At 42.5% G+C, this 25,039-nt stretch overlaps 1 protein-coding gene across 1 annotated transcript; it reads left to right on the top strand.

Moving 5' to 3' along the window:
* Positions 1–25,039, top strand: LOC116967459 (STE20-like serine/threonine-protein kinase). The gene is made up of 20 exons (XM_033014041.1): positions 1–442; positions 4,530–4,694; positions 6,570–6,618; positions 7,200–7,349; positions 7,817–7,889; positions 9,082–9,276; positions 9,746–9,827; positions 10,855–10,965; positions 11,592–13,481; positions 13,860–14,051; positions 14,163–14,189; positions 14,440–14,570; positions 15,353–15,476; positions 16,466–16,642; positions 17,956–18,085; positions 19,246–19,370; positions 21,086–21,271; positions 21,561–21,686; positions 22,871–22,984; positions 23,740–25,039. The coding sequence occupies exons 1-20, from the start codon at positions 290–292 to the stop codon at positions 23,872–23,874; spliced, it is 4,335 nt and encodes a 1,444-aa protein (XP_032869932.1). The 5' UTR covers positions 1–289; the 3' UTR covers positions 23,875–25,039.

Below are 25,039 nucleotides of genomic sequence, written 5' to 3'. Positions count from 1 at the left end.
GCACTCGTGCAAACCGCGCAGTCAGGACCCGGAGATGATATTTTTCTGTCACCTCCAAGTGGATATCTGCTTGAGATTCACGACTATGTTTTGTTGATGTATTTATCTCCAAACATGTCTGGTTTCAGCTGGGTTTGTTGAAAATTCAGAAGTGGACGCAACCATGGAGTTGATGTACCTGCCAGAGATGTTTCGCACAAGTTGCCTCGGTTGTTGCTGAAATCTCTCCAGGTCTCCTTCTCGGTTCGATCCTCCACCGGGGCGGATCTGGGGCGACCTCGAGGTCCAAATGGCTTTCTTCAGTTTCATGAAACGTTTCAAGTTGGGTCCAGAAAAAAAGAAGGTGAAACAGTTTGAAAACTTGAGGAGAGGAGTGGACCCCGAGGACGTGTGGAGGATAGTCGGGGAGCTGGGGGATGGAGCCTTTGGCAAAGTGTTCAAGGTAAGAAGGCAGAACAAGCGCCACACTTGCGCTTGAAGATAATGGAGTCCAAACCACATCCTCAGCATCACGGCGGCATTGTCAATGAGCGGGTGTCTGTGTGGGTGAGTGAGTGGCTGCTTTAAAATAGTTCCATTGGCGAAGAATAGTGTTGGGCTGAAAAAATACTCCTATCTGCTGAATGGCTAGTTAATTTAATGGAAGGTCTAGGAGGCTCAGGAAGCCATGTACATTGAAGATGGACACAAAAACCTGGTGTAACTCAGCGAGTCGGGCAGCATCTCTGAAGAACAGGCATAGGTAACGTTTCGGGTCGAGACCCTTCTTCAGACTTTGTGCTTGACTTCTTCGGCCATGTACCTTGTTCATTAAATGTCTGGGGCAAGCGCACATAGTGGTCACAGCAGGAGTCAGCCATCAGCCAGTCCCCTGAGACTGATGCCCAGAGAGGTTTCTCTACTTCTGGTCCTCTCTTCACTCCCAGCTCCCTTCAACTTCCCATCGATCTTGGTTTGAATCTGCTCAAGGACTGCCTCCGAGGTGGTGAACTCCAAAGAGTTACATCTCTCTGGATTTCAAAATAATTCTTCATCTTAGTCCAAAATGGGCAATCCTTCACTGTGAGAAAATGGCTTCTAGTTCTAAACTCACCAGACAGAGATGTCCTAGAAGATGGACACCTGGAGAAACTCAGCAGGTGCAGGTCCTAGAACATCCTTTGTTCTCTGATCTTCGGACAATCTTCTATCTGGATTGAATTCTGTTTTTAATTTGTGTCTCTGTGATGTATTTTTTACTTGTTCTATTCCGATTATATGTTTTTATTCCGATTACTATGTAAGGTGTCCTTGAGATGTCTGAAAGGCGCCCATTAAATAAAATCTATTATTATTATTATTATCAAGGCAAATTTATTATGTCTAATATAGACACAAAATGTTAAGAGTAACTCAGCGGGACAGGCAGCATCTCTGGAGAGAAGGAATGGGTGACGTTTCAGTCTGAAGAAGGGTTTCGGCTCGAAAGGTTGCCTATTTCCTTCGCTCCATAGATGCTGCTGCACCTGCTGAGTTTCTCCAGCATTTTTGTGAACCCTCTTTCTCTGTTCCACCTCAGTCCTCCAACTAGCTTTACTGTCCTCCTGATTAATTTTACGGATTGTATGCCTCGTTGTCACCTTCCTCATTGAACCTGGTGTTCTGAAGAAGGGTTTTGATCTGAAAAGTCACCTATTCCTTTCTCCAGAGATGCTGTCTGACCCACTGAGTCGGCCCAAAACATTGCCTGTCTATTCCCTCCACAGATCCCCTAAGTTTCTCCAGCAATTTGTTTGCTTTGGATCCCACTATCTGCAATATCTTGTGTCTCTGTGTAAACGTACAGTTTATCCAGTGGAATTTATTGCAAATGCCAAATAAGCAAGCAGCAGAGAAATGCTTTATCTCTGACTAGTTAACTAAGAATTCAGTCAAATGTTTGTCAGAAAGAATAAAACCACAGCCACTTCCGAGTTTCAGCAGTTCTATCAAGGTCGACCTGCTCAACTCACGACACTTCTTACTGGCACATTATGTGGGGCTCAGACACTAAATCTGAGTAAGCTGCGTGCCAAATAGTCTCTTACTCCCTGTTTGCACCTTCTCCCCATTAGGCATTAATACCGACACTCGCTCGAGTTACCTTAATTTAAGATTGCCCTATTGAGAGTGTGCCAACTTACACTCAATTCTTAAAGCTCACTGACCTAGTTGCAGTTAGTTTTGGGAGTGGGTTAAGAATCAGAATCAAAATATGCTAAAAATAAACATAGCTTTAAAATGTCATTGGAACTAACAGGAAAAGTCTCTTCTTTCACCTCTCCACGCCTACTCACATTAACAAACAAAGCCAGTCTGAAGAAGGGTTTCGGCCCGAAACGTCGCCTATTTCTTTCGCTCCATAGATGCTGCTGCACCCGCTGAGTTTCCCCAGCAATTTTGTGTACCAAAGCAAAAATAACACTTGGTTGCCTCTGTGTAGGAAAGGGTTAATGCCAGATTCTGACTTTTGTTCAATTGTTAATTGCTGTACTTCATTTATGATTGCTTCTTAGCTAACTATTGTACACAGAAGGTGCTGCAGGTAGCATTGTTGAACTGGATGTGGACAGCCAATACTAAGCTGCACAGTTTGCCTCAGTCACAAAGAGCCCATGTTTATGTCACTCACTTATAGAAAAGATGTTGTTAAGCTGGAAAGGGTGCAGAGTTAATTTACGAGGATTTTACCACAATTTGAGGGCCTGAGCTGTAAGGAGTGGTTGAACAGACTAGGATTTTATTCCTAGGAATGCAGGAGGCTGAGGGGTGATCTTATGAAAGTGCCCGTGTTGAGTGGGGTCAATCAACTGGAAAATGTTGAAATGGTGAAGGGCATCAAGAAGTATCGTGGATGAAGGTAGGAGGAAACTAGGCAAGGAAAGAGAGGCAAAGTGGGATTCAAAGGAGTTATTTGGGATAAGAAGAGTGAACCAATCGAGTACCTAGACAAAGGGTCTCGACCCAAAACTATTCCTGCTCTCCAGAGATGCTGCCTGTCCTCCTGAGTTACTCAAGCGTTTTGTGTCTATCTTCGAGAACCTGGACAATCCTGTTTGTGGATCATTGGAACAAAGTAGAAGTAGGCTGTGCAGATTTGGGGTGAGTAGGGTGGGTGGCTGTGGAGGGATGATCTTCAAAGGAAATGAGACCAGTGACTGAGTGGGAGTCAATGGCCTGACGTTCTGTGGTGGCATCATGGCCCAGGGGAAGTAATGAGGTTTCATGTTCTGCATCTGTGAAGTAGAGGTCAATTCGCCAAACCACAACAGCATCAGCCTTGTCAACAGGTTCAACGGCAATGTCAGGTATTGGTCCTCAGTAGGTGCGGTGGGCATTAAGTTAGAGTGTGGAAGGGCAGTTGAAACAGTAAGCAATAAGCATGGCAACTAAGTGCTGATGTGGAGACATCGAGGAAGATATGATTTTCTGGCCTAGTGTCAATTGAGGCAGTATTTGAAGCTACATGGAATTGTGATTTGCATGGTGACCCCCTTGTCCACATCTGTGTGATTCATTCCAAGCTCAGAGCGGTAGAGAGTGAACACTCCCAGCCACCACTTCAGAGTGGTGATTAGAGGGCTGCTCAGTGGTGCAGCGGTAGAGTTGCTGCCTTACAGCACCAGAGACCCGGGTTCGATCCCGACTACGGGTGCTGTCTGTACGGAGTTTGTCCATTCTCCCCATGACATGCATGGGTTTTCTCTAAGATCTTTGGCTGTATCTCTAAACTAAACACCTTCCTCCCACACACCTGCGGGAAGGGCAACACCAGAAGCAGAGGCTGACTGCAGCCTGTTGTTCACAACACAACAGGTGTAGCTTCTGTCCTGGGACAAGGTCAGTTCCCCGCTCTCCTGGTCTGCCAACATTTTAGAGAAGATTCCTCTATTACTCAATATGCAAACTAAATTACACTGTTAGGTTCTACCAATGAAAAAAACCCCCATAAATTTGATCTCGATTTCATCAACATATATTTTTTTAAACCTTTTTATTTATATGAGCCTAAAAAAATATCGTAATAACAAATCGAGAATGGAGAAAGCAAATTCTGTTATTTCTGTTAAAAAGGTGGATAGGAAAGGTTTAGAGGGATATGGGCCAAGCTCAGCCTAATGGGACTAGTTTAGATGTCTCATCTTGCTTTTAATTGGGTTGTAAACAAGAGCAATGGATGAGGTTGGAGGAAGTGCAGGTGAATTTCTTTCTCGCCTGGAAGGGCAGATTAGGTCCCTGGATGGAGGTGAGGGGAGGGGAGGGGGGGGGGTGTTGGGGATGGGGTGAGAGGGTGATGAGTGATAAGGGATGAGTGAACCTCTAAGGAAATCTGGAGAGAGTGGGGAAGACTGGACTGGTGGTGGAATCACATTGTACCTGGTGGAAATGTTGAATAATGATGTGTTAGTTTGTGAGGTTGGTGGTTCACCCAGCATATCACGTGAAATACTGGCTTGGTACTGTGTGGCTGAAAGTGTGATGTTTCTTATATTTTATGTTCTGCTTCAAAGGCACTGAATAAGGCGACTGGGAATGTTGCAGCTGCCAAGGTGATAAGCTCCTTGAATGAGGAAGAGTTGGAAGATTACATGGTGGAAATTAGCATCCTGGGCTACTGTGATCACCCCAACATTGTCAAGCTGCTCGATGCTTTCTACTATGACAACAGCCTTTGGGTGAGTTACAAATGGAAGAGAGAGCTACAAAATAAAAGCTACTGGTGCCTCAGCTTCCTAAAGTAGATAAGCACCAGCTTTTACAGTATCAGAAATACTCCAGCACTAACACTGAGATCTGCCAATTCATAGTTTTGTTTCACTTTCAAGATTTAATTTGGTGCACTTACCAGTGACTACAACAAACCATTATGGGTGAAGAACAGATATATTAGCAGAAAAACAGGGCAGGCTTTTAACTATGTTGCATCCAATACAAGGAAGCAACACTTAATAAAGAAGACAATCACACTCTGTTCCATGAAACTTCAGAAGTTCACATTCTGTGACAGCAACTCAGGCTGCTCTTCCCTCTACTAGGATGGTTTTAATATGCAGGTTCTTAGTTTAGTTTAGTTTAAAGATACAGTGTGGAAACAAGCCCTAGTCCATGCTGCCCACCAATCACTCATACACTTGTTCTATCTTACACACAAGGCACATTTTACAGAAGCTAGTTTACTTACAAACCTGCAAGTCTTTGGAATGTGGGAGGAATCCGGAGCACCCGGAGTAAACCCACGCAGTCACAAGGAGAATGTACGGACAGCACCCGTAGGATTGAACCCGGGTCTCTGGCGCTGGTGATCTTATAGAGGTGTATAAGATCTTATAGAGGTCTCTAAGATCATGAGAGGAATAGATAATGTAAATGTTCAGTCTTTTACCCAGAGTAAGGGAATCAAGAATCAGAGCACATAGGTTTAAAGTGAGCGGGGAAAGATTTAATAGGAACCTGAGGGACAATTTTTTGTTTTTCACTATGGATGGTAGGCATATGGAATCAGCTGTCAGAGGAGGTAGTTGAGACTGGTACTATCACAATGTTTAAAAAACATTTGGGCAGGTATGTGGATAGGATAGGTTTAGAAGGATATGGCCCAAATGGAGGTGTGGGACTAGTGTAGATGGGGCATGTTAGTTGGCATGGGCAAGTTGGGATGAAGGGCCTGTACCCATGCGGTATGACTCTAGCTCTACTGAGAGTTAGACTCAACAGGCCACATCTGACAATTAATTCTGCTGTTAGTCTCCCCATAGAGCGCAGTCTTGTGAGGACACCACAGTATATTGCTGAGAAATTACCCATTGGATTCTGTGCCAGGTTTAGTTTAGTTAACTTTAGAGATACAGTGTGGAAATAAGCCATTTGGCTCACTGAGTCCGCACCAACCAGCGATCCCCACACACTAATCCTATCCTACACACACTAGGGACTGTTAACATTTATTCCAAGCCAATTAGCCTACAAATCTGTACATCTTTGGAGTGTAGGAGGAAACCGGAGCACCTAGGGAACACTCACGCAGGTCACGGGGAGAACGTACAAACTCCATATAGACAGCACCCGTTGTGAGGATCGAACCCGGATCTCTGGCGCTGTAAGGCAGCACCTCTACCACTGTGCCACTGTACTGCCCAAAAAGATCAAAGGTATTTAATATTCAATTATAGGTTCTACATGTGGAGAGACCCAACTCTGGCTTTGAAGGTTTTCCAATGGTTGTCCAGAGTGCGTTAGTGGACAGGACCTCCTCACTGTGCTGTTAGAGACCAAGTTGAGAGATGCTCTTAGACTTACAAATGCTCTTAGACCCAGCAAAGTAGACCATCCATATGCACACAACCAGGTATGTGGTGACCGTGAACAACAATACCAATTGGGGACAGAACTATCGGGGTCTGGTCCAACACCTAATTTCCATGCATGCGACATTTATTTCAGCCTTTAAAATAGGCAGTGAGCTCCACATGCTTCCCAAGCTTTGCATTGTAATGTAAATGTGAGCAATGTGATACACCCCAATCTCCTAATCCCACTTTTTCACGTTGCAGATTCTAACTGAGTTTTGCGCTGGGGGTTCCGTAGATGCGATAATGTTGGGTGAGTAAAGTTAGAAATGAAATCTAATTATCTTGCCGCCCACCTCCCCCCCCCCCCCCCCCCCCCCCCAAACATCCAGTTAATGCCTTCTAATCCTAAACGTGGCGGATTCCTGGAAAGAGTTCCATGGGCTCTGCATATTGAATAAAGCACCAGCAACATAGATAGGCTCTGTTATAGGATTGGCAGTTCCACTGTGTGGTCATGTCACCATTTAGGGATGCTCACAGCATAAACTGGGCATGATCTCAGATGGACACAAAATACTGCAATAACTCAGCGGGACAGACAGCATCTCTGGAGAGATGGAATAGGTGGCGTTTTGGGTCGAGACCCTTCTTCAGACAGAGTCAGGGGAGAGGGGAAATAAAGATATGGTAGGATACCGTAAACCTTTAACTTTGGCAGGGATACCAGTTGCATGGCAGTAAACGACATCAGAAGTCGGTTGTAAGGATGTAACACTGCTACTCTGATCTGGCCTAAATTTAGAGAGGAAGATTCCAATGAGTGGCAGGCGTTCATTTATGTTGAAATATTAATGGCCACTATTGGTCTCACCTTGGTTTGGTTCGGTGCAGAGTTGGAGCGAGGACTGACGGAGCCACAGATTCGTGTTATCTGCAGGCAGATGCTTGAAGCACTCGACTATCTCCACACCAACCAGATCATACACCGCGACCTGAAAGCCGGTAATGTCCTTCTGACTCTGGAGGGAGACGTTAAATTAGGTAAGAAAAATTGGTTCTATTTCCCCATTAAACTAAGTGCCTGTTTAATAATGTCTGACCTTGATAGACCCAGAATGTGGTTAACTTAAAACACAGTGAAGGAAAGAATTAGTTGCCTTCGGTTAGTAACCTTTGCTAACCAGTGGCACAATGGTGCAGCATTTAAATTGTTGCGTTACCGCGTCAGAAACCCGGGTTCGATTCTGACTTTGGATGCTGTCTGCACGGAGTTTGTAAGTTCTCCCTGTGACCACTTGGGTTTCCTCCAGGTGCTCCGGTTTCCTCCCACATTCCTGAATGTTTGTAGGTTCCCCTGGTGTGTAGGATAGAACTAGTGCACAATTGATTGCTGGTTGGCATGGCCTCGGTGGGCCAAAGGGTCTGTTTCCACGCTATATCTCTAAACTTAACTGCTAACTACGCTGAAAATTAGGTTTGAATTATCGTTATTTTCTTCTCCTTCCCAGCTGATTTTGGAGTGTCGGCAAACAATTCCCAGACCAACCAACGGAGAACATCATTTATTGGGACACCTTATTGGTAGGTTCTATTCCTTTCTCCCCATTTCCCCCAAGTCGCTACCTCCCCATTGCTCCTGAAAATTTGGGATAACCATCAAGATTCCTGTGGCCTCTTTTCGAATATAAAACTAGGCACTGCTCATTGTTGTCAGCAGAGTCCCTGGATAGTGACCAAATGCTCAGATTTCAGATCTGCCTTCAACCAAGATAATTAGAGCCACCATGCTGACAGTAGTAGCCACAAAAAATCTGGAGTAACTCAGCGGGTCAGATAACATCTCTGGAGAAAAGGAATAAGTGACGTTTTGGGTTGAGACCCTTCTTCAGACCGAGAGTCAGGGATTAGGGAAAAGAGAGATATAGACGGTGATGTATCGAAATATAGAACAAATGAATGAAAGATTCAAAAGAATAATGACGATGAAGTAAACGGTTCATTGTTAGCTGTGGGCTAGGTGTAAACAAGTTATACAAACAATAAAACTTACCAGGACGACAATTAAATGAGTACAAGGACAAGATTTCACCGCACTATTTTGAAGAAGAATGTAGAAGTTCTTCACGGCTTCCTGAACAAATTCATCCCTCACCAACTTGAATGAAACAAATTGTCTACCCCTTGACACTTGTTTATGAAATCTTGGTTTTTCAAATTGGCGTGTTTGCATTAAATGTTTGCGTCACTCTGAGGCTGTAGCGGGTGCTACATAATTGTAAACCTGTGCTGGTGCTAATTGTTATCTGGTCAGAAGTATTTACCTGATCTCTGATGAATCCGCCTCACATTAATGACCTTCAAACAAATTATTAATAGTGAAGGAAGTTTGAATCATACATGCTCCAGGATTTTCCATGTCATGTGTCACTGGATAAGTAAACTGCAGTATATCACTGCGTAAGCATTCACCATTCCTCTCTGAGGGAGTTTGGTTTATGTACATAACATTCACTGCTTCCTGCATCATAGTCATAGAGTTACAGAGCATTGAAACAGGACCTTCGGCCCAACTTGCCCACACCGACCAACATGACCCATCTACACTAGTCCCACATCATGTATGTGTGGTTGTGGCTATCCTTGGTCTGCAATGGAGTTGCAATAACAAAGAATTCTGAGAGTTCTTCACTGAATAGAACTGATTCTTCACTGAGTTGCCAATGATGAACATAAGCAGTATATTACACTCACAATTTGTCTTTCTGTCATTTAGGATGGCTCCTGAAGTGATCCTGTGTGAAACCACAAAAGATGCACCATACGATCACAAGGCTGATGTCTGGTCTCTGGGAATTACGCTCCTGGAGCTGGCTGAGATGGAACCTCCTCACCATGAACTCAACCCAATGAGGGTTCTCCTCAAGATCACAAAAGCTCCACCTCCGACTCTGGCACTCCCCTCCCAATGGTAACTGCAAACCCTTGCATCTTTTATCACTGTAACAATTCCGAGCAGCAGTGGATTTAATACAGTAAAACTATATTAATCCGTTATGTGACTATTTTGAAATTGTGATACTTTGGCATCTGGCTCAACAGGTGATGTTTGCCATCCGGCCTTTCAACTCAGCAGGTCCCAGTTCCCTGTCTCCTGCTGGGATCCCTTTAAACTTACCGAGTTCATTTGTGTTATATTAAAAAAATGTATCAGAATATTTATAAAAATAACATCCAATAATCCAGAAAACCTGCCACTGGCACCTTTGGAGCTACAAGCTTGCTGAATTATTAATTTTAATATAAAGTGATAGTGTTAAACTATATAGAGAGAAGGAATATATTTTCATCAGTGTAAAAGGGCAATATTGACAGCTTCTTACCAATTTCTCACTTTCTGAATGCGTTAAAAATTAACCTCTCAACTATTCAATTTTCAGGTCGTTAAACTTTAAAGACTTCTTAAGAAAAGCTTTGAATAAAAATGCAGATGTTCGATGGTGCGTGAAGCAGCTTCTGCAGGTGATCACTAGATTTTTGTTGTTCCCATGTTTTATCTTTGAGTTTGTTATTGATAGGGTTGAGTCACACAGTCACCTACTATTCCCCACATGTGTGCATGTCCACCACCCTGTACAGCTTGACTTTCTTCAGGCAAAATGTTCACCACTGATCACAGACCTGCTGGCCTCAGTTGACAGAATTTCAGTAAATTATTCACTCTTTCAATCACTTGCTTTCCCCACATTTAATGCAGCAACTAACCAGGCATATCATTAGTGAGGCACTCTATTTTTTGCTCCATTTAAGTTGTTTTGTGAAGTAGATAAGAGGGAAGTTAATAATTTATGGTGACATTTGGCAGCTCAAAAATGGGAGCAAAATCCATTCCAATATTTACATTCCGTGCAAACATGCCCCCATTCTGTTAATGTGACCCTCTCTTCCTTTCTTTTTCATGTGGCTTCATGATATGAAAACTCAATAACATCTTCTATTTTCCTTATACAGGTATAGCCTCTTGCCAGTAAAGTACTTTTACTTGTGTATGACCTGATTGTATTCATGGATAGTATTATCTGATGTGATTGTCATCATACAAACAGAAGCATTTCACTGCATCTGAGTACACGTGTCAATAATAACCCAATATTAATATTTGTAGTAAAATGTCATGAGGCCAGTACATACAGAGAGCACACTTGGAAATAGAGACAACATGAAACAGAGCAAAGACGGGATGTAAAATAAGAAGTTACAGAGGAAAAGCTGAAATATAAAACCATGGGCATAAATATGGACGTGCTCCTTGGGGATTAAAGAAAGCTATGAGATATTTCTCAGCACAAGTCATTGCACCCAATAATTGCTGTAAATCTGACACTGACAAAAGTCCCACATAGTGAATTACCCTGATCATGTGGCTATCTGTGAAGGGCAAGCATCTAAAGGTTGTTACTTTCTCCATGATAGTCAAGGATTCTGTGGAGCAGTTGGATGGTTTCAGCTCCTTGGATCTTCTGTCCATTAAAACGTGTCTTTCTTTCAGCATCCATTTGTGGCTTCCGTTTCGAGCAACAAACCAATCAGAGAATTGATTGCCGAAGCCAAGGCAGAAGTAATGGAGGAGATTGAAGAAGGAAAGGATGAAGACCAGGAGGTACTATTCTTGAGTGTTCCTGGCTAAAGACAGCCACTTTCCCAGCTTGCAAATGGAATATTATATCTATTCTTGAGTGTTCCTGGCTAAAGACAGCCATTTCCCAGCTTGCAAATGGAATATTATATGTATCCTTATCTTCCTTTCCTGACTTTGTGTCTACAACCACAAGGCCATTCAGGAGACCAGACTCAAGTTCAACATGTTCCAAACTTGGATGCCAACAAGTGTCCAAGAGTGATTGGTGGCAGCTGTTTTCTATTTATCGCCCAACAGTAGGGAAGTGGTACCTTTCGATGTGACCCTTGCGCTGTAACTATGGCAAAAGCCATCACAGATCTCTGGCCCCAAAATAGTCCAAAATCCAACCACTTTATCAGCTTCAATATACAGTTCTCATTAAACTACCACCAACACCATAAACTCAATTGTCCTTTTCTCTCTTCACAAAACAAAAACATAGAACGCTAAATTTAATCTTGAAGTCACCCAGTAGTTTTCTATTACATGGCACCCAGCCATGGGTTTGGGTAATGTTCCAGATGTTAATGGCTGTGTTAAATGGCATTTGCAGGAATGTGGTTCCTACTTCTTCAAGTGGTGTGCTGACTTTATTTTTCTGTCAGATCTCTACAGATGATCACGGTTCCAGTAATACGCTGAATGAGGAGGAGGAACAGTCAATCAAATTCACCAAGGCTTTGTTGGAGGAAGAGCCAAACGGTGTTGGACATGTTGGCCATGGTGTCACTGCAGACTTTAGCAGTGCAGAAGAAGATAAAAGCAAAGCTACTGAATCAACAGAGAACTCGGATGATAGCAAGGGAGTGGACGTAGTTGTGGATTGCAAAGCATTTAAACAACAGCAACTGACAGTGGTAGATGAGGGGATTCATTTAGAAACACCAAATGCAAGATCTAACCTGGTGGTCAATGTTAATAGAGGTGAGGAAATCACAAAGAATGAGCTCCTGATACATTTGGAAGAGCCAACAGAGATACAACCAGAGGAAAATAATGGCAACATAAGTGAAAAGGAACAAAATAATGATCAACCAGAAACTATTACTGACGAATGTGAACCTGTGGAGAACAAAGACCTGGAGACTGATGTGAAAGAGCAGGTACATTCCATGTGTGAAGACTGTAGTCCGACGATGCCCAGTGTCACAACAACAGATGAGATTAGGATAATCAATGAGAAGATAGGGTCAGAATCCACTGATGCATCAACTTTGAGTAAAGAGGGCCCGACAGAAACTGAAGTTGTGCCACCATTTGGAGAGGCTGGGATTGAAGTGCTCAGGACACTGGGCGACACATCAACTGGAAACACAGAATCAATTGCAAAGCTTGTAGAAATGGAAGATTCCACAATACTGGAACAAAATATTGTGCTTCCAGAGGAGAGCCCAGCAGAAGCAGAAACAGGTCAAACATTTGAAGAAACCAATGCTGAGTCAGCAGAGCAAGAAATTGCCGTCCATTCTCTGGGAGCCGTAGAGGTTGATGCATCTGTAGTGAAGGATCACAAGACTTGTGATATGAAATGTGAGACTTCTTCTGACGTGGAAGTAATGGATACTTCCAAACTGTGCACAGAAAATAAGCAGGATCTTCAGAAAAATAAGACAATTTCTCAATCTTTTTCAACTATTGATTATCCTGTTAATAATGGTGCTGCACAGATATCAGAAAATATAATAAAGGTCGATGAAAACTCAAGGTTATCACTATCCAGGAGCACAGAGTTAGAGTCAAAGGAAATAGCATACAACTTTGTGATTTTAAATGGCGAGTCAACAAACCAGTCAGAAAGGCTGAATGGCGAACCTGCTTGTGAGAGGCCATTTTCTGTAAATTCAATGCAGTGCGAAGAGTCAGAAAACCACTTGATAACATTTCCAGAAATGAATAAAACAAAGCCATTAACAGAGAGAACAGAGGTTCTACACACTAATAAAGAAAGCCGCAAGACTGAAGAACATAAGCAAAAATTAGAACGTGAAGAATCTGTAGCACCACACACTGCTGGAAATACAGCTAACACTACTCAAGCAGTCGGCAAGGACAACACACTGCTGAAAGTTACCTGTCTAGTAGAAGAAAAGGAAATAAATGATACTGTTGCCATAGCAATCTGTGTTGTTAATGAACTGATCGACCTGATAGTAGCAGATGAAAGGGTTTGTGAGGTCAGTAACGCTACAGATCACAAGCTAGATGTCACACTACCCCAACCGCACGGAGATAGTTCTTTCACCAGAGAAGGTTCTGCTCAATTTGCAGATGGACGTGACACCTCTGAAAAGCTGAAACCTCCAGGTGAACTTTTAGAGAAATGCTTTGCAAATGGTGACATTGGGAAGAAGAAGGAAGAACCATGTGGAAACCAGAGAGGACAGGAGGTGCACAGCCAGAAAGAACAGATAGACGGCAATCATGTGTCAGGAACATCTGTTCAAGATGCTGCTGGTGACCAGGACAATGATACATCCACAGTTCCTCAAAATAAGGTAGAGTTTACAAATTAATGCCAGGCTACATATTTTCTCATGGAAACAGCTAATATCCACTAGATCAGTTTTTGTTCTTAGCCGTTTGAAAGAAAATAGATAGAAAATGCTTTTCCATTGCACCTTTCTCGATTTCAGATTTTGTATGATTTACTTTGAACATGGTCAATGTTGCTATAGGTAAATGTTGCTCCACAAAATGCTGGAGTCACTCAGCGGGACAATCAGCATCTCTGAAGAAAAGGAATGGGTAACATTTCGGGTCGAGACCCTTCTTCAGACCCGGCCCAACCTTTTTCGACCAGAAAGGCAGCAAATTAACTTAAAAGTAACAATAAATAATACAAAAAAATAAATAATTTGCTTTTATTTTTTAAGATTACAGAGCCAGACATTTGCACAAAAACCATAAGGCTGCAAGAAGTGGAGAGTACAACATGTCATTCTTTTGACGTCGGACTACCTTTAGATCAGCAATCACTGGAGGGTGAGGTTGGAGAAAGGAGAGTTCAACGTGCCATTGAAGATGTTGAATCAGATCCTTGCACTGAAGATGTATTTCATAAACAGGTACCTCAATTTATTACATTTTAATTTCTTAAATCACATTTTTAACCGTATATTGTCTTTTTATGCACTATTTGGTGACATCTTGAATGCCGTTCATTTGTTTATTTCCAGGGGCAGTTTGAAGAGTATGAAGAAGGGGTACGTAATATTCTGATTTGACTATTTCATTCTTAACATTGCAGTCTATTGCTCGGGTTCAGTGCAACACACTTCACAAGAGAGAGAAAGCAAGTGCAGAACATAGCAGACCACTAAATACATAGAGCTTAAATGGTTAATGCAAAGCTAATTATTATGGACTGGAGGCATCCTAAATAACATGTGCTGTATGTTCTCAGCCTGTCACAACATTTATGGTGAGAGGAACAGAGTGTTGTTTGTGTTCCAGGCCAGACCAGCACAGCGAATGACATTAAAGAAGACCCGAAAGTTTGTGGTAGATGGAGTAGAAGTCAGTGTCACAACATCGAAGGTCGTCGGCAAGGATGACAAGAAAGACCAGGACATGCGGTCAGCCAGGTAAGAGTTGACTGCAATTCCAATTGCACCCATTTCATCATCGATTGGACTCTTCTCTCCATCCCTATCCTCCCCACATCCTCTTTCCAAAACCGTCCAGAGTTAGAACCCTACACCTCTGACTGAGATCATTTATCTCATCGCTCATACCTTCAGATGTCAGAGAGTGTGGAGGACGGGTTTGGTTATTATGTTTCCCCAAAATCCAGTGGTTCACCTTCACTTGCATGACTCAGAGGAGGAGGAAAATCAAACATAATCTTAAAATTAGAGCCAAGCGATTTAGGAATGAGCTCGGAAAGCAATTCTTCACACAAAGGGAGGTGGAAATCTGGAATTTCATTCAACAAGCTGTTGTTTGTCCACTCGTTGTTCTTTCGTTTAGTGATGGGTATCCTGTGATGTGGACATGTTAACGAGTATGAGGGAGAAATTAAAAGGGGGGGGATAATCGTAGAGTAAGATAATGAATGAGAGGAGGTTGGAATGGAGCATTAATACTAGCACAGGGTGATTGGGCTGAATGGCCTGTTCTGTGTCACATATCCCACAATTGTAATTCTGTTTGGATTTTGAAGTGATTTTCATCAGTGAAGGAAATGTTAGAATTCACATCATTACTCATTTCCTGCCACCTATCTGATTTGGATGGCATTAGCCAGTCAACCTACACAAGACCCTGTATCACACGCCCACATGAGGCTGTTTCCTCACCCTCACTGTCAGACATAGATCTGTGTTAAAATGCGTGAGGCTTAGTTGATCTGAGGGATTTTCTACAGGCGTCAGGAACTCCGGGAACTTCGACTGCTGCAGAAGGAGGAACAGCGAGCACAAACTCAGCTCGACCTGAAGCTGCAGCAACAGAGGGAGCAAATGTTCCGACAAATCGAACTGGAAATGATGGTAAGGATGGTATTATATCAGGAGTGAAAGGATGGGGTAACAAAATGAGTAAAGCAGTTTAGAAGTATTTCCTTGTATGGAAGATGGGTGCCAGCATCACTAGGGTTCAAGAGCCTGTTTCAATGTTATAGTTGCTTGTATATTTGTGCATCACAAGGGTGTTAAATAACTGTCATTCTGACATACATCTTCCCAGCACCTAAAGTGGGTTTGTGAACTAACTGGGTTATCACAACAATGCAATAATTTTGTAATCACCATTACTGAACCTGATTTGGATTTTTTCCGGTTCCAGCTTATTAATGGAAGGTAAAGTCCACATTGTTATGCTGACATTCAAATTCAGATGGCTAAGTTGTTGGAAAAGAACAGGAAGGAGGAATGACCATTTTTGGACAAATCTTTGATTATGTTAACTGCTTTTCCGAGACAGCATCCGTGACATGTAGATTGAGTTAATGGTGGGAAGTCTGGTGTGAGTGATGGACTGGGCTACATCTACAACTACAATTTTTTTGCAGTCTTGAGCAGAGCTGTTTCCAAACAAAGCTGTCACGCAACCCAACAGTATGGTTTCTTGCATACTGAAGCAATTTGTATAAGTCATTGGAGACATGCCGAATTTCCTCAGTCTCCTCAGGAAGTAGATGTGTTGGCTGCCGTGTCAATGATGTTGGTCCATGACAGATCATAGGTAATATTAATGCCAAGGAACTTGAATCTCTCAACCATTTCCACTTCTGCACCATTGATGCTGACGAAGGGAAGGGACAAGGGAAAATCCCAAGAGTACATCAACTTTTAAGTACATTCACTTTTATTGATTAGACTTGGAGAGGGGAGGACAGTTAATATTGATGGGGCCAGCCCTTAGAATGTCATTATTTGTGGAACAAATAGGGAAATGATGGTACAGTGTATACTTTATTACCATATAAAAATGTTCTGGAAACCTCTGCAAATTACCTGTATCATTAATTTGTGAGTAGAACAAGAAACAATACTATGACCAGGAGATCGAGAACATGGAGCGAAACTGTAGACAAACCATTGATCGGCTGGAAATGGAATACACAAACCTATTGCAAAACGAGGCAAAACGGCTAAAAGCAGAACAAGCAAAAGAGTTAACAAAACAGCGCCGGACAATGAAGGATAAGAAGCAAGTAAGATGTGTTTAAAAACAGTTTATTTATGTTTTGATATACTATGAGCAGCCATCAACATCAATTAGGCTAGCTGTACTGTGAGTTTGTCATTGCCCCCTCAAACCTTTCCAGGCATGTTGAATTTGCCTCGGAAATGGATTTCATCCATTTTGGGAGCACTAAAATAATTGCTACTGTGGGATGTCTGACTTTATGAAATTGTAGCGCCAGTGTCTCTCCTTGAAAAGTGATGGAGAATAACTTACGTGTCCACATTCAGCAGCCACATAAGCTATGGTTGCTATCTAATTCTCATGCTGCTTTTGGTCAGTATTGTTAAATATTGTATGTATGTGTGGTGTTCCTTTAAAACTGTTATATTTCCTGATGCTTTGTTGTATCCTCACATTGCCGTTACATTAAGAGTTATTTCCATTAATGAGGGATATTCTGTTTTTAGATTTACCAGTTTATTATGCTACAAACAGTGGTGCAGCAGAAACCCACGATCATAGTTTCTCAGTGGTGGCTGTAGAGAGACGTAGTAAGACTGAGAGGGTGGGAGATGGAGAGGGACTTGGGCAATGGAGCTGGGGAGGAAATCAGTGTTGTGGCAATAAATCGTTGTGTAATGGGGCCTCCCTAGTGTGAAACAACCTGATAGCGCCCCATGCTGCCATCAGGCCCCATGTTTGGGACAATTATCGGATAAGGTCTCTGTGCTAATGTTTGAGCCTCTTCCCAGGAACAGGTCCAATGCCAAAACTTAGAGGGTGCCATGATTGGGTATTGTGCCATATTCAGGCCCATGCCGTGATCATGTCCTAAACCATGATAAGGCCACTGCCAATGTAGTCATTGTGGACGAAGATTGCAGCATCCAGCGCACAGACTTTGTGATCTTTATCAGTGTTTTAGGCTCCAAAGTGGTGATGCCGTCACTCCCATTCCCTTGCATTTCCTCCACATCCTTGAAAACGTTTTATCCAGGATATTTATCCATTTCCCCTCTGAAAGTCATGACGGAATGTGTTCCCAACCACCCTTTTCTACTGCGTATAGATCCACTGAACATTGCGTTGTTCGTTCTGTATCCGAAGACCCTTCAGCATGATTATGATTTACAATTTTCTCTCTAACCATGCTTATGCTGTGATTCGGTTTATTTTTCACACCTCAACCTTGCTCTGTTCTCACTAACAACCTAAAGTGTGAAATCTTTAAAGTCGATAATTGTGCCCATTTTGTGTTACTATTTCCCCACTCTATGACAGTAACTAACATCACAATACACCCTAAATCACTTTGGGATATGTTTCCTTCTCACCCAGGAACAGGAATTCATCCAGAAACAACAGCAGAAACTCAACGAGGCCTTACAAAAGATTGTTCAGCAGCGGAAGTCAAAAATAGCCTCCACTGATTTTGAGCGGCTGATGAAAGTGCAACAACTTAAGAGAGGTGAGAGTTCCAGTTTAACTGTATTCAGACCATGTGTAAATCCACCGTATATTGCCTGTCAGAGGTTTAACATCATTGCATTAACAAATTAATATACAACTTGGCCTTGAAACCATGAGTTCTTCCTTGACTGATGCCAAGTCAACATTGCATGATAGAACTTCAGAGCTTTTTATTGATCTTCCCATAGATATACAACATTTGTCCTTTCACCTCCTCCCTTCCCACCATCCAGGGCTAAACAGCTTTTTTCCAGGTGAACTGATTCACTTGGATTTCTTTCAGTCCAGTGTATTGCATTTGGTGTTCACAGCATGGTGCCTGTACATGAGAGAGACTTAACTCAAATTGGGTTATTGCTCCGATGAGTAGGTGCGTTTGATTCACTGGGACTGCCTGTTGCAAACTGCCTGAGTTCCTCACCTCACTCCCATGCTGATCTTCATCTGCAATAAGGCCCACTTAAATGTGAGGACATCACCTCATCTTCCACCACAACCTCAACATCGTAGCCTTCAGTATTCAATATCAAATTCTGCAACTTAAGATAACTAATTTCTTATTACCGTTTGACTTCATTTCAGCTCAGTTTTTCTTTTTCAATTTATATAACCTGGCCTCCAGCACATCACACAGATAAGGAAGCATAATCTGTTACTTCTCTCCAGAAATGCTGCCTGTCCCACTGAGTTACTCCAGCATTTTGGGCCTATCTTCGGTGTATACCAGCATCTGCAGTTCCTTCTAACACATAATCTGTTCCTAACTGCTATTCATACTGCGTCAATTACTCATGTAGTAATGTACCAGAGATGTTCTCTTTGCTCTACCCACCCCTTGCCCATCTTCTCAGCTAACTTGTTATCTCTCTTTTGCATTCCAACAGAGGATTCCAGACATGAAACACTAATTGTTTCTGCTGACTGATCTGCCAATGTTTCTGTTTTTTTTTTACACGTAACATTGGAAGTGCAAATCCTCCTTCTTTCCCTATCAGCACCACCTCCACAGAGATCTAAAACATCAAGGCTAAAATATTACTTCTCTCTCTCAATTTTGTGACTTTTTCAACCACACTGTAAAATGTTGCCGTGCCAAAGGCACCATTTAACTGACTGGTTGTCTTTTGTTACACCTTTGGTCCCTGGTCTCAACATTAGACCGTGAAGGAGTGGTCTGGGATGTTGAGCAGCGACATCTCAATGAAAAATATTACCTGTTCAAGCAACAGGTGAAGGAGCAGTTCTCACTACAGAGACTACAGCTGATGAAAAGACATGAAAAGGTGAGTGAAAATCACATTTAAAATCTGCATGCTAAGGTGCAGATCTACATGCTAAGGTCACCTTTCCTAAGTATGTATATCTGTACATGTGTTTGTCTGTGAGTCTTAGTGATAACACTTAAACATTCTGGAGTTTCTCAACATGTCAAGTAATGCATGTCGAGAGAGAAAATAAATTAATATTTCAGTTGATCATATCTTGTCAAAACCCTAAGAGGTTCAAGATTTTAAACTTTTGGGAGGAGGGGCAGGAGATGAGGGGAGAGTTGTGCATATGGGGGAGAAAGGAAAGGAAAAGGGCATGAAAGAGAGCCTACATGACAAATGATATTTCCAACATTCTCTTCATTTTATTTGTTTTCAACATGCAGTGCATTTTGCTTGTGTGTGTGCGCGTGTGTGTGTGTTCATGTGTGTTTGTGTGTGTGTGCGTATGTGCCTGCGCGTGTTAATTGATCAGTTTAAACCTGAATGGCTGCCAATGTCAAAACAATAAGTGTTGGAAGGAACACAAAATTGCTGGGGAAACTCAGCGGGTGCAGCAGCATCTATGGAGCGAAGGAAATAGGCGACGCTTCGGGCCGAAACCCTTCTTCAGACAAGTGTTGGAAGGAAATGGCTCTGAGGTAAAAGAGTCACCCATGATCTGACTGAACGATGGAGCAGTGCTCCTGGGGGAACCACATGTGCTCACAGCAGGAATATGTAAATGGCAGATGGGCATGAGGAGTTGAATGATCTCCTCATGCCCCATCTCTTCTATTCCTATTATGACCAGACCAGAAAGGAAATTAGGTTTCCTTGGAACTGGAATTTCATGCATCTTATAGAAACTTACAACATTCTTCAGGGGTTGGACAGGCTAGATGCAGGAAGATTGTTCCCGATGTTGGGGAAGTCCAGAACAAGGGGTCACAGTTTAAGGATAAAGGGGAAATCTTTTAGGACCGAGATGAGGAAAACTTTTTTCACACAGAGAGTGGTGAATCTGTGGAATTCTCTCCCGCAGAAGATAGTTGAGGCGAGTTCATTGGCTATATTTAAGAGGGAGTTAGATGTGGCCCTTGTGGCTAAAGGGATCAGGGGGTATGGAGAGAAGGCAGGTACAGGATACTGAGTTGGATGATCAGCCATGATCATATCGAATGGCGGTGCAGGCTCGAAGGGCCGAATGGCCTACTCCTGCACCTATTTTCTATGTTTCTATGCCGCCCATGCAGATAACAAAAATGGTTGAAGACATCAAAATGAAGGGATGGTTGTCGGAGGTTCAGTGGTGACTTGATAAAAGTGTAGAAAATTATGAGAGGCATAGCTGGGGTAGACTGTCAGAATCTTTTTTCCCAGGGTGGAGATGTTCAAAACTAGAGGACATAGTAATAAGGTGAGGGGGCGTGAGGTTTAATGGAGGATGTGTGGGGCATGTTTATTTTACACAGAGAGTATTGGGGGCATGGGACGCGCTGCCCGGGATGGTGGTGGAGGCAGATACGATAGTGGTGTTTATGAGGCTTTTAAATAGGCACATGGAATAGAGGAATATGGATCTTGTACAGGCAGATGAGATCTGCTTAATTTGGCATCATGTTCAGCACAAACATTGTGGGCCGAAGGGCCTGTTGCTGTGCTGTACTGTTATATTATCAAGCTTTTCTTAATTTTCATAATGTTAAATTTCTCTGTGTAATAAGCTGTTTTCTCCATCCTTTTCACAGAACAAGGAGAGAATGTCCCACGATCACCACTGCCTCATGGAAGATTTGAAGAGCCAGCAAGCACAGGAGCGGGCTCGGCTGCCAAAAATGCAACGCAACGAAGCCAAGACCAGACTGAATATGTTCAAACAGAGCCTGAAGAACCGAGCAATTGGCTCCGTGGAGCAAAGAGAGCTCATCAAACAGGTTATTCAGTCCACTTTGCAGTCATATGCCTTATAATGTGAATACAATTGTCATGAACAGGGGTTATGGGGAGAAGGCAGGAGAATATGGTTGAGAGAGAAGGATCGATCAGCCATGATTGAATGGCAGAGCAGACTTGATGGGTCGAATGGCCTAATTATGCTCCTATAACTTATGAACATGAAATCTACAGTTGGAGATTACCCATAAGATGTTGATTCCCTTGATTCCCTTGCTGATGTCGCTGAACTAAAAGCATTGTTAGTTAATGGTGGTGATTTCTCTCCAGTTCATGGCCCAGGAAGAAGCTCGACAGAAAGCAGAAAAGCAGCACCAGCAGCAAATACATGAAGCTCATGTCAAGGATCGGTTGAAGCAGTGTGAGAACAACTATATAGAACTACAGCAGCTCCAGGTAGCTCACCACCTTGCTGATTTATCTATACCTCCTGGCTAGGTCTGGCCAGAGGCTTGCAGCATCTTCACATCTACTTCTCTTCCAGGTCCTGCACTTCAGTCAGATAGAGACTGAAGCAGATGTGGTGCGGGATAAGAAGGGGAGGGAGGCAAAGTGTGACTGAGAAAAGCAAATGGATAAAGAATCTGTCAGAATAGGAACACCCTCCTGTACACAATTTTACACAGGTTTACATAACCATATAAGAACCATATAAGCTAGAATTTATTAGAATGTTGCCTGGGTTTCAACAACTAAGTTACAGAGATAGGTTGAATAAGTTAGGTCTTTATTCTCTGGAGCGCAGAAGGTTAAGGGGGGACTTGATAGAGGTCTTTAAAATGATGAGAGGGATAGACAGAGTTGATGTGATCAAGCTTTTCCCTTTGAGAATAGGGAAGATTCAAACAAGAGGACATGACTTCAGAATTAAGGGACAGAAGTTTAGGGGTAACATGAGGGGGAACTTCTTTACTCAGAGAGTGGTAGCGGTGTGGAATGAGCTTCCAGTGGAAGTGGTGGCGGCAGGTTCGTTGGTATCATTTAAGAATAAATTGGATAGGCATATGGATGAGAAGGGAATGGAGGGTTATGGTATGAGTGCAGGCAGGTGGGACTAAGGGAAAAAAATTGTTCGGCACGGACTTGTAGGGCCGAGATGGCCTGTTTCCGTGCTGTAATTGTTATATGGTTATATGGTTAAAGCCTTTCATGATTTTAATTTTCTGAATAGTATTTTGAAGTTCTTTCATTGTCACTGTACCAACATTCTTGAACTCCTTATCTAAAAGCATTAAGCATCTAAATAGCTTCACTGCCAGGACTGCACTGTTTCAAGACAGATATTATTGCTTGAAGGATAGTTACTAGTCTTGGCAGTGACAAATCATTGGTGGCTGCATCTTTTGGAGAGCTTTTGTGTTTCAATACTTGAATTGCAAATTAAAAGTTACCAAACTGTTGACACTGTTGGCATTTGGAATTCGGGAGCTCAGTGGCATTAGAATCTAACCCATGGTCAAGAAGGATAGAAGTATAAACTACTGATTCCTAACTTTTCAGAAAAATTAACCACATTTAAATTAAAGTTCTAAGTGAACCAGATAAATGTTGAGATACTACACTATTTTGTGTCTTACCAGAATGAGAAGTTGCATCTTCTGGTGGATTGTGAGAAAGAAAAACTAACGGCACTTGATGAGGAACACACGATGGAACTGAAGGAATGGAATGACCGTCTTACGTCTCGCAAAGAGGTAAATGTTGAAAGGAGGGATACAGCTTTTGGGTTGGAGATTGCTGCTGGATCCCACTTCAAACCTCCATTCTGCAAAAAGCCATTCTTTGGTTCTTCATTCTCACACCAAACAACTAATGCAATGGATGTCTGATGCAGATTGAGAAATTAAGTTGCTGAAGTTGTAGAATTCAATAGAGAAACAAGGGACTGCAAATAATAGTTTACAAAAAGGGTAGGCAGACAAAATTCAATATTGAGTACAATTTTTCTTTTGTTTATATGTCTTAGTCTCAACCGTTGTCGAATTATGCTATTTTATGAAAAGCCTCATTCTTGATCTAATGATGGCCCAAGAGGTCTTTGTTCAAATGGAATGATAATCTAAGACTCCCTCTTTAAATCATCACTTTTAGGAGGAGGAATTTCGTTAGAGGGTGGTGAATCTGTGGAATTCTTTGCCACAGATGCTGTGGAGGCCGTCAATGGATATTTTTAAGGCAGAGATGGATAGATTCTTGATAAGTACGGGTGTCAAGGGTTATGGGAGAAGACTGGAGAATGGGGTTAAGAGGAAGAGATAGATCAGTCATGATTGAATGGTGGAGTAGACTTGATGGGCTATGGTCTATGTACACGTCGTCCTGTCCATATATGGGTTACTGTTTGGCCAAAATGTCACTGACTATTAGAACAGGCTTGAGGAGCTGAATGACACTATTGATCAGTTCTTGTCCTTCACTGAAGCTGACTGTGGTTGTTCTATCTGTGCAGATCCTGGAGGAAGAGCTTGCGCGGAAAAGGACACAGCAAGATGTCCCTCACAGGCGAAGCAGTGAACCAGACACCTCCAAATCATCGTTGCATAGAATGTCCAGGTTCCTGCAACTGCCCGGCTTCCAGTCATAAGCACTATCCCTCATAAGCACTATCCCTGTCAGCCTGCAGGCACCGGAGAGTACAACGCTGCTCTTCAGCAGATACATGGCATTCCCAAGTGATAACTCATCGACTTTAATAGAAAAAATACCTAATCATTTCCAGTACTAACTTTTGCAGTTTTTTTTTGCATTTAAAAGAAACAATTATTTGTTACCACTGTCATGCATTGGAATGGGTGATGGAGTGAGTTTTAAGATGGCTCTGTATCTTTAAGTGATATTCCCAGCCATACTGGAAATGATTAGGTAATTTCTCTATTAACTAAGCACTGCTGGCAGTGACTTTTAAGCATGTCATTTGTAGGGCCACTCTCCTCAACTGGAGACATTTCCCTGCTTTTATTGGGAGAAGTTGCTGCATTCTGTTTCTTCTATTTTTCTGGGTAGGTCAAATTTGCCTGCAATACAAGAGACTGTTTGCTGTGAGACTATTCATGTGCAATATCCCATCCTTACTACAGCTCATTGGCTGGTGCAATGATGCTAATAAATACTGTCTATAACCACTGATGCATAAAACATTTTAAGACAGCCAATCACAGTCTCTAAACATTCACAGGTGGAGAACAGGGAGGCTGAAAAATTCCTCTGGGGTGATAGTTTAATCTTCAGAGGGAGTAGACACAAAATGGTGGAGTAACTCAGCAGAACAGGCAGCATCTCTGGAGAGAAGGAATAGATGACGTTTCAAGTCGAGACCCTTTTCCAGTCTGAAGAAGTCTAAATACCTGGGTTTGATCCTGACCTCAGCTGCTGTCTATGTAGTGTTTGCACATTCTCCATGTGACCGCGTGGGTTGTCTCCAGGTGTTCCGGTTTCCTCCCACACCCCGGAGACGTGCCGGTTTGGCCCCTGTAAATTGCCCCAAGTGTGTAGGGAGAGGATGCGAAAATGAGATAACATAGAACTGATATGAACGGGTGACCAATGGTCAGTGCGGACTCGCTGGGCTTAAGGGCCTGTTTCCAGCTGTATCTCTAAACAAAACTAATATAAAGCATAATTGTCTGCAACTAGATAAAGAAATGCAGTTGTTCTTTGTAAATATAATGTCACTATATTTGAATATTAATCGTTTTATACAAAAGTTCCCAATAAAATGTATGTGTTATATGCACACATTAAGAAAAATA

Source organism: Amblyraja radiata, chromosome 39 (assembly GCF_010909765.2).
Source record: "Amblyraja radiata isolate CabotCenter1 chromosome 39, sAmbRad1.1.pri, whole genome shotgun sequence".
In the NCBI taxonomy this organism is placed as follows: domain Eukaryota; kingdom Metazoa; phylum Chordata; class Chondrichthyes; order Rajiformes; family Rajidae; genus Amblyraja; species Amblyraja radiata.
The sequence above is the reverse complement of the archived record's forward strand: the minus strand, read 5'-3'. Positions and strand labels throughout refer to the sequence as shown.